The 13,663-nt window shown below is 53.5% G+C and overlaps 1 protein-coding gene across 3 annotated transcripts; it reads right to left on the bottom strand.

Moving 5' to 3' along the window:
- Positions 1-704: 704 nt before the first annotated feature.
- P2RX6 (purinergic receptor P2X 6) lies at positions 705-13,401 on the bottom strand. 3 transcript variants are annotated; one of them, XM_036353996.1, is made up of 12 exons: positions 13,044-13,332; positions 12,176-12,326; positions 10,784-10,855; positions 6,147-6,222; positions 5,867-5,960; positions 5,712-5,792; positions 5,490-5,631; positions 5,292-5,401; positions 3,933-4,026; positions 3,783-3,848; positions 3,548-3,625; positions 708-3,461 (listed from the first exon to the last, which is right to left on the bottom strand). In XM_036353996.1, exons 1-12 carry the CDS (start codon positions 13,175-13,177, stop codon positions 3,378-3,380), a joined length of 1,182 nt encoding a protein of 393 aa, XP_036209889.1. In that variant the 5' UTR covers positions 13,178-13,332; the 3' UTR covers positions 708-3,377. The 3 variants fall into 3 exon arrangements, 2 of the variants coding, with proteins under 2 accessions (XP_036209890.1, XP_036209889.1); XR_004974875.1 differs by having other exon boundaries at positions 3,400-3,461; positions 3,783-3,859; positions 13,044-13,399; XM_036353997.1 differs by lacking the exon at positions 5,292-5,401 and having other exon boundaries at positions 705-3,461; positions 3,783-3,859; positions 13,044-13,401.
- Between the last annotated feature and the right edge of the window lie 262 nt (positions 13,402-13,663).

Below are 13,663 nucleotides of genomic sequence, written 5' to 3' on the forward strand. Positions count from 1 at the left end.
GGGTGGATTTGGCCTGGGGAGAATAGCAGGCTAGGGGTGGGGCTGGGGGTGGAGGTGTCCAGAGGACAGAAGCTGTAGGAGACAAAGGCAGAGGGAAAGAGCAATGAGGACTGACATGGGGCCAGCTGCATGGACTAATGACCCCTGCTGTGGCCCTGGCCAGTCAGTAGAGACCACCACCCTGAAAGGACACAGCTGGAAAGCTGAATCATATTCTATTGGGATCCCCCCGAGACCTCCAGATAAATTCCCTCAAGATGGAGGACCCGCCGAAACCAGTGTGGCTCAGTGGATGGAGCGTCGGCCTGCGGACTGAGGGGTCCCGGGTTCGATTCCGTTCAAGGGCATGTACCTGGGTTGCGGGCACATCCCCAGTAGGGGGTGTGCAGGAGGCAGCTGATCGATGTTTCTCTCTCATCGATGTTTCTAACTCTCTATCCCTCTCCCTTCCTCTCTGTAAAAAACCAATAAAATATATTTTTTTAAAAAAAGATGGAGGACCCAATGAGGCCATCTCTATAGGGCAGTGATGGCAAACCTATGACACGCACGTCAGAGGTGACATGCGAATTCATTTTTTTGCTTGATTTTTCTTTGTTAAATGGCATTTAAATATATAAAATAAATATCAAAAATATAAGTCTTTGTTTTACTATGGTTGCAAATATCAAAAAATTTCTATATGTGACATGGCACCAGAGTTAAGTTAGGGTTTTTCAAAATGCTGACACACCAAGCTCAAAAGATTCGCCATCACTGCTATAATAGGGCGTGCCCGAACCGTCCCCCACCCCTTACCTCTCTCTCTCTCTCCTCTCTCGGCCTTTTCTCTCTCTCTCATCTTCTATGCACCAAGGGCCCTTCTTTTGCCTCTGTAACTTGTTTCCTGGGTCCATTTCTTCGACGCTCACGTCTACCTCTGTGACTTTCTAAGTAAACTTTATCTTATAGTTTTGAGTCTTGACTCTTGAATTCTCTCTTAGCCAGAACTCAAGTTCTGATGTTGCTGAACCAAGGTCCGATCTGAGGCCACCAGTCTAACACCTGCTGCCTTTTTGTCGCCAACATTTCCACTTATTTAGGTCTTTTTAATTTTTTTTTCAACGAAGTTAAGTAGTTCTCAGAGTACAAATCTTGCATTTGTTTTGTTAAATTTATTCTCTTTTTCTCAGCTTTGAGATATCATTGACATATTATTCTAAGTATCTTTATAAATTATTCTTTTTGATGCTATGTAAACAGAATCATTTTAATTTCATTCTCCATAGTTCTTTGCTAGTGTAGAGAAATACAATCAATTTTTGTATTTTTTCAGCTTTATTGAGGTATAACTGGCAAACCTGTAAGATATTTAAAGTGTCCCTCATGATTTGATATATGTACACATTTTGAAAGGTTTCTTCCCTTCTAGCTAATTAACATCCACACATTTATCTACTTAAATTTTTTCATGAGAACATTTAAGTTCCACTCTTTAGCAAATTTAAACTATACAACCCAGTGTTATAGTCATTATGTTATACATTAGAGCCTCTGATTTTTGTCTATTTATCTTGTAGCCTGCACCTTTGCTGAACTTGTTGGTTTCAATATTTTTGGTATGAATTCCTTAGTATTTTCTATACATAAGATCATGTCATCTGTAACTAGAGACAGTTTACTTCTTCCTCTCCAATGTGCTTTAGCGTCATCACATCTTCATGGGTTTGCTCTGTGTAACTGCCTTGTTCAGTGGGGTCCCAGCACTGGCCCCTCCATATCCCTTGGAAGTTTACATTTCACTGTGCCATCCATGCTAGGCCTCGCCTCGTATGTCCACTGTAGCTGCCTGTGAGTGAGGACCCTTCTCCTGCTAGATAAAACGTCAGTGCTCCAAAACACTGCACACTGGCTCGCAGGTGATCATTGGTTAGGCTTTAGGGGAGCTCTTGTCACAAAACTGCCCAAGTCTCTTGGCTTGAAATGCATTTTTTTCTAGATTTTTGTGAAGGCATTTCAGAACAAGGAACATTTTATGTTTAGGCCACATGGGAGCAGGTTAAGGGAATTGTCATTCCTGCAGAAAGTGGGATTCTCCATTTAAGAAGTTCCTCAAGACAACATCAGGCAAATATCAGAAGGGACCAAGGGGCTGGCCAAGGCACGGTGTTCCAGGTGGCACCATCTTGTCTGGGAGTCCACTATCCTATCAGCATCCCATGGAGCCAGACAGGCTGCAGGTTCCCCTAAATTCTATTCCACAAACCACATATAAACCTGAGGACATGTATAAAGTTCTGGGGGAAGAGGGCATCTGTTTTGGTTTTGCTATGTTTGGATGGATTGTCATCATTTTGCTGTGAACAAGTTCATACATTGTCACACCAACTTTTTCACTTTCAATTAAGTGGGAAGAGCAGAAGGACAAAGAGGCCTCAGCCCCAGGAATAAATAAGCCTGAGGGGAGGTTGCGAAAGCCATGGGGACACAGGGACTGGTATGGAGTAGGTGTTCAGGACATGGTACCTCTCACTGATTATCCATGAATGGGAGGCTGCTGTTGTGGTTCCCAGGGTCCTCCAGGCCTAACGGGTACTCCTAGGCTAGGAGGGGGTGCCACTGGCATCTGAGGTGCCCTAGTGGGTTGTCCCTAGGAGTCGGCTTGCCTCCTTTCTGAACACTGACTATAGCTACAGGCACAGAACAGCCAGCATGAGTTTTTCCAATTCACAGAACATTCCCCAAAGCTATGCGCTCACTCGCCAATGTATGAGGGTGGTTCCACTGCACAGGAGAGATTGCCCAGGGCCACTGCAGCGCCCAGTGCAGCACCTCTGAGAGGGTGGGGGCTCTACCTGGGATGGGGGTGCTGGCAAGGGGAGGAGGGCTAGATGCCAGGCAGGGCTGGAGTTGGCTACAGTCTGTGAGAGGGTCAGTGCTGGCAGCTGGTGAGTGGGCCACCAGCTGGGAGCACTGGGGACAGAGCCTGGGAGAAAGTTCTCTAGACACAGACAGAGCAAGAACCCCACCGGACCAGTGCCCTGCCATGCAGTGCCCAGGGCTCTCCCCTTCTCCACGGCTCCTGTTCCACTGCAGATCTCTATGCAAGACTGGCTTCTGTCACTCCCCAGGCAGCACTGCTCCAAAGCTGGAGTCAGGGGAAGGACAGTCTGTCTGGGAGTTGACAGTAGAATTCTCCCCACATGCCCCACCCTGGTTCTGCAGGAGCTTCATCCATGAGGTCCCCCAGGTGGGACCCACCCTTTGTAGCCACAGGAAATAGTTACAGGCTTCAAGAATGGGCCAGCGAGTGGGGGCCAGAGCCTGGGAAGGGCCACCCTGTCATCAGCGTCTGGCTCTCAGAAGCAGTAGCCATTGGGGCAGGAGCTGGGCCGCCTCTAAGCCACGTGGGCAGCCTGGGTCGGGGGTGAAGAGGCCGGCTCTGTTTGCTCAGGGCTGGCGGTCACCTTCGGGGCCTTTGCCTACAGATGAAGACATTAGGTCAGGGCTCTGGCCAACAGCCTCCAAGTGCAGCAGCACCTGGTGGCGGAGCGGGCCCACCGCTCACCTCCTCATACTTGGTTGTCCAGTAGAAATGGGCTTCTCCATCCACGTACAGCAGCAGCAGGTCACAGAAAAAGGTGATCTGGGAGAGTCAGGGTAGACCCGTGTCCCGGCCCCAGCCTGCCCTCCTGCCACCCTCCCCAACCTTCAACAGCAGGCAAAGGGGGCTCGGTGTGCATGCAGGCGGGTCTGGGCACGTGCAGTCTGCAGCCAGGGGGAGCCCCATTGGCCACACTCACCACGCCCAGCCAAGCTACTCCGGTGCCCAAAGTGATGGTCGTGGGGATGAGCCCAAACTTCCCTGCCTGAGAGAAACCTGGGCTGAACCTCAGGCCATGATGGTCGCCTCCTTCCACGCCCGCTCTGGCCATCCCCCGAGCCGCTCCTACCTGCCCAGTAACGATGACGTCGAAGCGAATCCCATAGAGTTTCAGCAGGCTCCGGGCCTCCACGCCTGAGGCTTCCCACCAGTAAGTGGCTGTCCTGCGGGCAAGAGAAAGTCTGGCAGCCTGCTCTGCCCACTCGCAGCTGGCTGGCCCTCCCAAGCCTCCATCTTGCTCATCCATTGACTCCAAATCCTGGGTCTCAGCTCTGTGTCGCTGCTGAGGACACAGGGGAAAAGCAAACCAGAACCTGCCTCTCAGAAGCTCCCTGCCCTCTGAGGGCACAGGGACGAGACAGAAGAGTCTCTAAACAGACACTGGCAGTGTGTGTGTGGGGGGGGGGGGGGGGATGAGTGGGGTCAGGTCAGGGTTGTGAGCATCCAGAGGGTGGAACTCACTCTCCCTTAGGAAGCAGGGAAGGCTTCCTGCAGGTGAGACTTTCAGGCTGGGTTTTGGGGTTCAGGAAGGAGTTCTAGGCAGAGACAATAGAGCCAGTGAGAGCACAGAGATGAGGGGAGGAGGGTGTGGGCAGGGAGCCAGCCCCATAGAGTTGCAAAGGGCTGGGGAGGTCAGTGAAGCCAGGTATGTGCCCTTGACTGGGAATGAGACCCACAACCCTTCAGTGTGTGTGTGTTGGGGGGGGGGGGGGGGGCCCCGCCGGGCAACACTCTAACCATTGAGAACACTGGCCAGAGCCTGCCAATGTTAAAGTTTTTGAGTGTGACAACATGGAACGTCCCATAGGGAATGTCCTCATTCTCAGCACAGTGTTGAGAGGAGTGAGTGAGTATCTAGATGTCTGCCACCTACTTTTCAAAGGTTGCATCTGAAATCTCTCTAATTACTAGTGTATCTGGCTCATTCTAGAGAGGAAGTGAGAAGCAAATGTGGCAAATGGTAAAACAACAAACAAATAAAAAACTCTGGTGAACTCAGATGAAGAGTATATACGTGTTCATGATATTAATCTTTGAACTTTTTCTATAGATTTAAGAAAATTTTTAAATAAAACCTTAAGGAAAAAGTAAAAAAGGAAGCCCCTCCCCCCTGTGCTGTGGAGGGGAGATGCTGAGGCAGGGTGGGGTGGAGGAGGGGCTGGAGGTGAGGGGTCCCAGTTATAACCCAGGTGTGGGGACAGATGGGGTGAAGGGGAAGAACTCAGGAGGGCAGCTGGACAGGGCCTGTTCTGGGGGACCTGGAGTTGAGAATACCCCCTCCTGCTCCTGGGACCGCCCTCTTACACAGAGCAGAGCATCCAGAGGGCTGGCCAGGGGTGGGGTCTGTCCTGACCTCCACAGGAGGACAGGTGAAGGTGCACCTGGCTGAGGAGCAGCATGTGGGCACTAGGGGGGGGGGCAGTGGCACCTGAAATTGTAGCTCCTCTGCTGCAGCTGGAAGGAGTAGTGGGGTTGGCAGTCAGAGCCCCCAGTGTCCAGGTTGCAATCCCAGAGGACATGGATGCTTATAGCACCGCCCTGCACACAGCACATCAATGTTCCACTGTCACATGGGCTGGGACCCTCTCCCTGGGTCCTCCCAGAACCCTGCCCACCACAGACCCACCAGCAAGGCCAGGTCCTCAAAGACCCCTCCAGCTGCGGCCACGAGGTCTCCAATGCGGAACACCGGACAGCGGGGGCTGGAGCGGGGGTCATATCGGCAGCGCTTGAAATAGGTGTTGTCCCAGGTCTCCAAGGCGTTGGATCTGAGAGGGTGGGGGAGGGAAGGTTAGGCCAGGATGGTGATAAGGAGAGTCTGGGCCCCTCAGGACTCACCCATACTTACTTGGAGAAGTTGAACTTGCTGAAAGTGACGGTGTTTTTGATGAACAGTGTAAAGTTCTCGGCCTGGACCAGTAGGGGCTCCCTGTGGGGTGGGCGAGGTGAGGGGCAGGCCCTGCCGGTCCTGGCACCCTGCCTTGGGATTTGGGGGGGACTTACGTGGGCACAGTGTCGCTCTCCACTGGGCACCAACCCTGGATCTCACAGGTCCTGTGGGTCTCATTGAACACCACACACTGGCCTGTTTTTATGCCTTGAAAACACAAGACAGGCTCTAGATCTGAGGTGGAGGATAGGTGGACAAGGGGCTATTGACAAAACGGAGACACACAGAGGCACCACCAGGCCTATACCCAGGAGCCACCCAGGGGCACAGCCTGCCCTCCCCCCACCAGCCCCATTCCCAGTAGAGGCACTGGAAGATTGGGCCCATGGTTACCATGGCTGTGTGTCCCTGTCTCCCCTTCAGGACAGTCTTCGTGGGCCCAGCAGCTAGCCAGCGGGATGGAGGGGTGCTGAGGTGGGTGAGAGCAGAGTTGTCAAGGGCCCAGTGGGTGATCCAGCCCTGCAGTCCACAGGGACCTGTCCCACCCACCTTAGTCCCCCAGGGTTCTCTGAGTTTGGAAAAGCTGGAGGGTGCAAATAAAAGGAAGTGGTCAGAGCAGAGAGGGCGAGCAGCCCCCAACCAGAGGGGTGCAGGTGCTGTACTCCAAAGCAAGGAAAGACTCCCTTCCTTTTGGTAGTTCTGTCTCTGGTGGGGACAGAAGTGGTTTATCAAGGCCCAACTCCTCTGATCCCAATTCAGATCACACAACAGGGAAGGTGGAGGGACACTGGGAAGGGTAAATTCATGCTGGAGTCACTGGGTGTGGCAGACAAAGGACAGACCCTAATCCAAGGGGCCTGGGCAGGGAAGTAGGACCTCACAGGCTAGACCCTTCCCTGCCTGTTCTTCAGTAAAACAGGGGCATTAATGCAGGCACACCGTCACAGAGTTGGGATCAGCCAGGAGGGGAAAGAGGTGAGCTTTCTTGGGGTCCCAGAACCTGGAGAGGAAGGTACCCTTGAGCATCAGGCACTTGCACAGACACGTTCTGCTGGGGCAGATGATGGACACCACTGTCCAGGGCACCCAGCTCAGGGGCAGCAGGAAGAACAGTGTCAAGGAAGGGCTTGGGGATTCTGAGAAGCCAAATGAGATGATGGGACTTTTGGGGGGTGGGACTGTGCTAAGTGGGCAGATGACAGTGTGGGGCCACTTGTTCTGCCCCATTGTCCCTAACTGTGTCCTGAGTCTGCCCCTCTCCTCCACCCTGGCTGGGCCACCATGTCCTCCAATTGGACACCATGGTGACCACCACCGGGTCTTGCTCTGACCTCATCCACCTCCACCCAGCGACTGGAGTGGTCCATGCCATGTAGAGATGGAGCGCCCCTCCCCAAGCCCTCCCTAGCTGCCTGCCGCTCCTCTGATTGAATTCACCTCCTTAGTTCACAGGGCCCCTGAGATCCCGGGCCACCCCTTCCCACCCCAGTCCAAGTCTAGGCCCCAGACCCACTCAGCAGCAAATGACCCTGGAGCTGCCTCACCTCACACAGCTCAGGTCCTTGCCCACACAGCCCTCTGCCCAGACATCTTTACGATCCCACCTGAGCCTCCAGTCCCACGGGAAACCCGTCCTGAGGCCTCAGGCAGAAGCGCCTCCCCTGGTCCCCCAGCTGCAGCATCTGTCCCCATCACAGGACAGCCACTTTGGCGGGGCTGTCTGTGCAGGAGTTTCTTGAAGTACAGGGGGCAGAGCTTTTCAAGACCAGCACAGGGCCTGGCCTAGGGGGAGGCTTGGCAGGTGTTTGCTGAGGGAGCACAGTACATATGCTCAGAGGGACCAGATGGCCAGGACTCCTGAGAAGAGCTGGCAGGAACTCTGGCTCGTCTCAGGAAGCTGGGTTTTCTGCCCTGAATGATCTGCCCTGGCAGTTTCTTAGGAAGGGCCAAATGCCAAGACACGGGCAAAGAGGAATCACACGGATTCCAGAAAACACAGAACCATGGCCGCAGCAAAAATCAGAATAGGCGAGAAACTAAGATGGCGGCATAGATAAACACCGGGAAATTTCTGCTTCCCACAACAATCGATAAATGCATCAGAAACACAAGGTGGACATCATCCAGAGCTACAGGAGGGCTGGCTGAGTGTAAATTCTACAACTAGAAGGAGAGAAAAGCACACTGCGAGCGGGAGGAGCTGCGGAGGTGGCGTGCAGAGGTACGGGGGCTCGCGCGCGCGCGGAAAGGGTCTGGCACCTGAGGACACGGCTGTCTTTTTGAATCCGGAGGGAGACACAAGCTCCCGACGGCTCTGAAATCCGGTTCCGGGAAGTCTCTGGGGACCCAGGGCTCATACGGGGAAATACTGGACTGTCTGGCAGCGGGCGAGCTTGAGAGCGGCTTTCCCTCAGAGGTGCTTGCAGCCGTTGCAGGGACACTGGGACTCGCGACTCCTTAGGGCAGGGCTGAGGCTCCGCCATAGCTGCTTTCTCAGCCCTTTGATTCCTTGAGACCCCGCCCCACCCAGGCTGCGGCAGAGGCTTTTGCATATGAATGCCCCGGCCATTTGCAACCTGTAATTACCTAACCGCAGCCGGGCCAGATAGACTCAGAGCTTCCAAGAGAAGGCCCAGGCCCCACAGCGGCTTGCATTGCTACACAGCTGAGCATCATCAGGGCAGCTGATTCTCGCTGCCAATTGCCCTGGAGGTCAATTCCTCCCAGTGATCCTACAACAACCAAGGCATAGCTACAACAAGACTGTGCACAAAGCCCACGAGGGGGTGCACCAAGAGTGTCCACCTCAGGTAACTGGGGAGGCTGAGCTACTGGGCCATACAGGACACCTAGCACACAAAGCCACTCTATCAACACAGGGAAGCAACCAAAATGCGGAGACAAAGAAACAGGTCACAAATGGCAGAAATGGAGGAAAGCAAACGATTGGATATAGAGTTTAAGGCCACGGTTATAAGGTTTTTCAAGAATTTTATGGAAACCGCCGATAAATTTAATGAATCCCTCAATAAGTATAGGGAGACCATGGAGGACATGAAAAAGGACCAACTAGAAATTAAGCATACACTGACTGAAATAAAGAATAATTTACAGAGATCCAGCAGCAGAAAAGAGGATCCCAAGAATCAAGTCAAAGATTTGAAATACAAAGAAACAAAAAATACCCAACCGAAAAAGAAAAAAGAAAAGAGATTCCAAAAATATGAAGATAGTGTAAGGAACCTCTGGGACAACTTCAAGCGTACCAACATCAGAATTATAGGGGTACCAGAAGGAGAGAGAGGGCAAGATATTGAAAACCTTTTTGAAGAAATAATGACAGAAAACTTCCCCTACCTGGTGAAAGAAATGGACTTACAAGTCCAGGAAGCGCAGAGAACCCCAAACAAAAGGAATCCAAGGAGGACCACACCAAGACACATCATAATTAAAATGCCAAGAGCAAAAGATAAAGAGAGAATCTTAAAAGCAGCAAGAGAAAGACAGTCAGTTACCTACAAGGGAGTACCCATACGACTGTCAGCTGATTTCTCAACAGAAACCATGCAGGCCAGAAGAGAGTGGCAAGAAATATTCAAAGTGATGAATAGCAAGAACCTGCAACCAAGATTACTTTATCCAGCAAAGCTATCATTCAGAATAGAAGGTCAGATAAAGAGCTTCACGGATAAGAAAAAGCTAAAGGAGTTCATCACCACCAAACCAGCATTATATGAAATGCTGAAAGGTATTCTTTAAGAAGAGGAAGAAGAAAAAGGAACTCTTACCATTTGCCACAGCATGGATGGAACTTGAGAGCGGATAAATACCACAGGATCTCACTCATTTGTGGAATATAATGAACAACATAAGCTGATGAACAAGGACTGATCCAGAGACGGAGAGGCATTGATTGGACTGTCGGGACTTGGAGGGAAGGTAGGGGAGGGTGGGGGTAAGGGGGAAAGATCAACCAAAGGACTTATATGCAAGCATATAGGCCTAACCAATGGACATGGACAACGGGGGGGTGAGGGCATGAGCGGGGGTGGGGGGCGTGGGGGGTAGAGGGTAACGTGGGGACAAGGACACATATGTAATATCTTAATCAATAAAAATATATTAAAAAAAAATCAGAATAGGCGATGAACTGAACGTTATATAGATGTCTTCTGAGCATCAGAGAGGGAAGGACATCGTGTGCATAAGCACATCCTCTGTGCACGTGACTCCCCTTCTCTGAGAGCAGGGCCAGCCAGGGACACGTGGTACCCTCGGCAACTGTGGTGGGACCGACATCCAGGGATCAAGGGACAGATGAGCACACAGTCCAGCAAGCAATTCAACACTGGACTCAATTAAAGGAAGGAAGTTGTCACCATGGAGGTAGGTTTCCCGAGTTATGTCCAGGGTCCCAATTGTTCAAACAAAATTTATAGCTGGGGTTAAGATAAGCCCTGGCCGGTGTAGCTCGGTTGGGCATTATCATGTGCACAGAAGGATTGCAGATTCAACTTCTGGTCAGGGCATGAGCCAGAACGCATAAGCAAGAGTATGCTCTGCTTGCCCACAACAGTGAAAACTGCCTGGGGACACACCACTAGAGGCTGGGCACAGAGAAGGGGAGGTGATCTCCCAGCTCGGTTCTTGCTGTTAGAGCCCACCTACGCATGGTGCCCAGCTCCTGGTGTCCCACTGACAATAGGGAAGTGCCCAGAGGCAGAATCAGGATGGGGAGGGGCCTGGCTATCCCACAGAGAATGATGGTGGAAGGTTCTGGAAGCATAGTTCCCAGAAGTCCAGAGTCCTGTCACCCACAGGCTGGAAGGAATTGCAGTAATTCCTACCAGGCAGGGTGCTTGTGAAAACTACATGAAATGATTCACAGAAAATTTTTATCCCAGTGCCCGGAATACAGTAATACATACTGAGCCCTCAGGCACCCTGGGAAGGAGAAGGAAGGACATGGCTGGGGACCCAGGGCTGGAAGAGGAACTGGGAACCGCTGGAAGTCTCCGGGGCAACCTTACCTCTGGGCACCTGCCCTGAACTTGTTCTGGCGTCACAAGGAAGTTGGTCACCAAGAAGAACACATTCTCCCCCTAGAAGGCAAATGTCAGGGTTTGCGACTTGGCCCCCTCAATGGGAGGGGACAGAAGCTGGCAGCCTGGTGTGTGAGGGAAGGAGCCCTGTGCCCAGGACAATGCCTCCAGGGAGGCACACTGAAGGAGAGATGGGAGGCTAGCTGGGTTTCTGGCCATTTCTGAGCCCATGTCTGCCTCTTAGAGACAAGTGTATTTTTCATGTTCACGCTCATTCCCTTAACCAGAATTTTCTAGGAGCTCTTGTTTCCAGGCACTAAACATCTAGAACAGAGTTGGGCCGGGCACATGCCCAGCTGGTCAGAAGGCAGGCCCCTCATTGCACGCATGGCCAAGGGCCAGGGTAGCAGGTGGTGAGCTCTGCCTGGGCAAATGGTGGCCAAGGACAGGAAGAGTGGCTGGCACCCGTGTGCTGAGCATAAGCGCTCTGTGAATTTGGGGGAATGTACACCCAGGAAGGGGAGGCAAGGGCTGGGCAGAGGTCTATGACAGCGGTCAGGACCTGGGGGGACTTGGTGGCTACCATGATGGACAGGGAGACTCCCCAGGGTGGGAGGCAAGGGCTGGCAGGCTCTGATGATGTCACATGTGGAAGCTCAGCCTGGCTGCTGCGTGGGTGCACCTGAGACCCACTCGAAGACCACAGCCTCATCCAGAGCAGCAGTGAAAACTGTTCAGAGATGGATAGGCTGGGGTGGGGGCAGGAAGGGGTCAAGCTGCGTCCAGCTTTTGCACTGGTGGATGAAAAGAGGCCACCGGGGAGAGGGAGATGATTTTTCTTTGGACCTGGTGGATGTGCACCCAGGAGGCAACTGTGCTCAGGGCAGGTGTCACTGGGGATACAATTTGGGCATCAGCAGGACAGAGGTGGAAGCGGATTGTGGACAATCTGGGTAGGAGAAGCGGCCAGAATGCAGTGTATGAGGGGCAGCGGAGGAGGGCCTGACAGCAGCCCCCCAGGTCAGGGAGGCAGGCATACAGGAAGTTCCAGGGCCTGGCCCCCCATGCCCTTCCCACCCCACCCTCAAGCTCAAGCTCAATGTCAAGTTCCCAGACATTCCACTCTTCCAGATGCAGCCTTTGTAAATGTACTGCCCCTGGCCTGGCTTCCTGAGCCCTCCTCTCAGTCACCTGGAAACCTCTTACACATCCCCATAGCCCTGTCCAGGTGCCTCTCCTCTGTAAGGCCCTTCCCGAGCCCAGCCCTGTGACAGCACCAGCTGTCATCACCCCGTCTGGCACCACACGCCTCTCTTGCACACGTGTGCTGCGATGGTGGTCTCAGGTGTCAGCACCTGGCGACAGCACTGAGGCACCCACCTGCGCCGGCTTCACGAAGTCAGCCACATCCCACAGCCGACTCCCCAGCTCCTTGATCTGGGCCACAGAAACGCCTTTGAGTTTGGTGATAACGGAAATCTGGGGGTCCAGGTCCTGTTCCTGGTAGCCTTTCTTGACGAGGAGGGCCCACCTGGGGAGGAGCAATGGGCAGTAAGGTCTGTCCCTGGCACACTGTGAGCAGTGGCCGAGCTGGGCCCTACTTTCTCAGCCTCCTCCCTCACACCCTGTAGGCTCCCAGAACACCACTCAAGCCCCCTACTTCCTCTCCTTGCTCATCCCATCGCGCCCCCCCACCCCCCACCCCGCAACACCCTGCACAGGCCATGCATCGGAGACCCAGTGCCCACTCATGGGTCTCCTATTAGGCACTCATGGGCTTGGAGATGTCCCCTACCAATTCTTTCACCAGCCAAAACCCTCCCCCTGCCCCAGCTAGACCCAGCTTCCTCCTTAAAGATTCCCCTGACCGGGCCAGAACTGGTGAGTCAGGGGAATCTTAGTATTCTATCGGGGGCCTTGGTATTCTAGCTCTCACAAGTGTCAGGGGCTACATCCTGCCCTGCCCAGGGCCTCATGGGCAAGTGGTGGAGCCCATCCTACTCTGTGCCCAGAGCCCAACATGGGGCTAGGGACCAGGAAAAGAGGCAGGTGGGCACACGGCTTATTCTTGCACCCACTGGCCCCTATACAGACAGAAATCCTTCCTCTGCCTACCCACTACCCTGTCCCAACCTGCCCCGGCCTCCACTACCACCAGCCCGGCCCCTGAAGAATCAAACCCTCAACCCTCAGCCCAGCAGGACAGTCATGGTCCTTCAGCCAACGTGGCCAGGAGCCAGTCTCTTACCCTACCACGTAGACCACAGCCCCGAGCTGCAGCAGCCTCTGCAGGACGCCCACCCGCCAGTTCCTGGTCATCACATACTTCTCGGTCTTGTAATCCAGAAGCCCCCAGTCTGCCAAGGGCCCTGGGGAGCCCATGCTCCCAGCTCCTGCTGGCTGCTGGGGCACATGAGTCAGCAGAGCAGCTGCAGTCACAGCTGAACAGGAGATAAAGCAGGAGCCCAAGAAGGACCTGGCCAGCAGCTATTAAAGGGACAGGATCCACTCGGGGCAGGATCCAGCCTCCCCTCTCACCTCCTAATCATGGGTTCAGTCCCAACCCCCAGCTGCCCTGGGCCTCTCCAGACTCCCTCTGCCAGACCCTGGGCACACAGAGAGAAGCAGCCCCTGTCCCCTGCCCTCTGGCCTCACTTCCTTGGGTGATGAGGGGATGATTGATAGGTGGTATAGGTACCATGAGAGGTACTGGGGGTTGCAGGGGTCCAGAGGAAGGGCCAAGGAAAGCTTCAGAAAGAAGTGACCTCTGGCCAAAACCGGTTTGGCTCAGTGGATAGAGCGTCGGCCTGCGGACTGAAGGGTCCCAGGTTCGATTCCGGTCAAGGGCATGTACCTGGGTTGCGGGCA

This window comes from Myotis myotis, unplaced genomic scaffold (assembly GCF_014108235.1).
Source record: "Myotis myotis isolate mMyoMyo1 unplaced genomic scaffold, mMyoMyo1.p scaffold_m19_p_20, whole genome shotgun sequence".
NCBI classification, from domain to species: domain Eukaryota; kingdom Metazoa; phylum Chordata; class Mammalia; order Chiroptera; family Vespertilionidae; genus Myotis; species Myotis myotis.

Bases quoted from the DNA above. Each gene is read 5' to 3' on its own strand.
- P2RX6 (XM_036353996.1), bottom strand. From the start codon at position 13,177: ATGGGCTCCCCAGGGCCCTTGGCAGACTGGGGGCTTCTGGATTACAAG. The intron at 10,856-12,175 runs GTGGGTGCCTCA...TTTGCCTTCTAG, and splicing joins ACTTCGTGAAGCCGGCGCAG to GGGGAGAATGTGTTCTTCTT. The intron at 5,793-5,866 runs GTAAGTCCCCCC...CCCACCCCACAG, and splicing joins GAGAGCGACACTGTGCCCAC to GGAGCCCCTACTGGTCCAGG.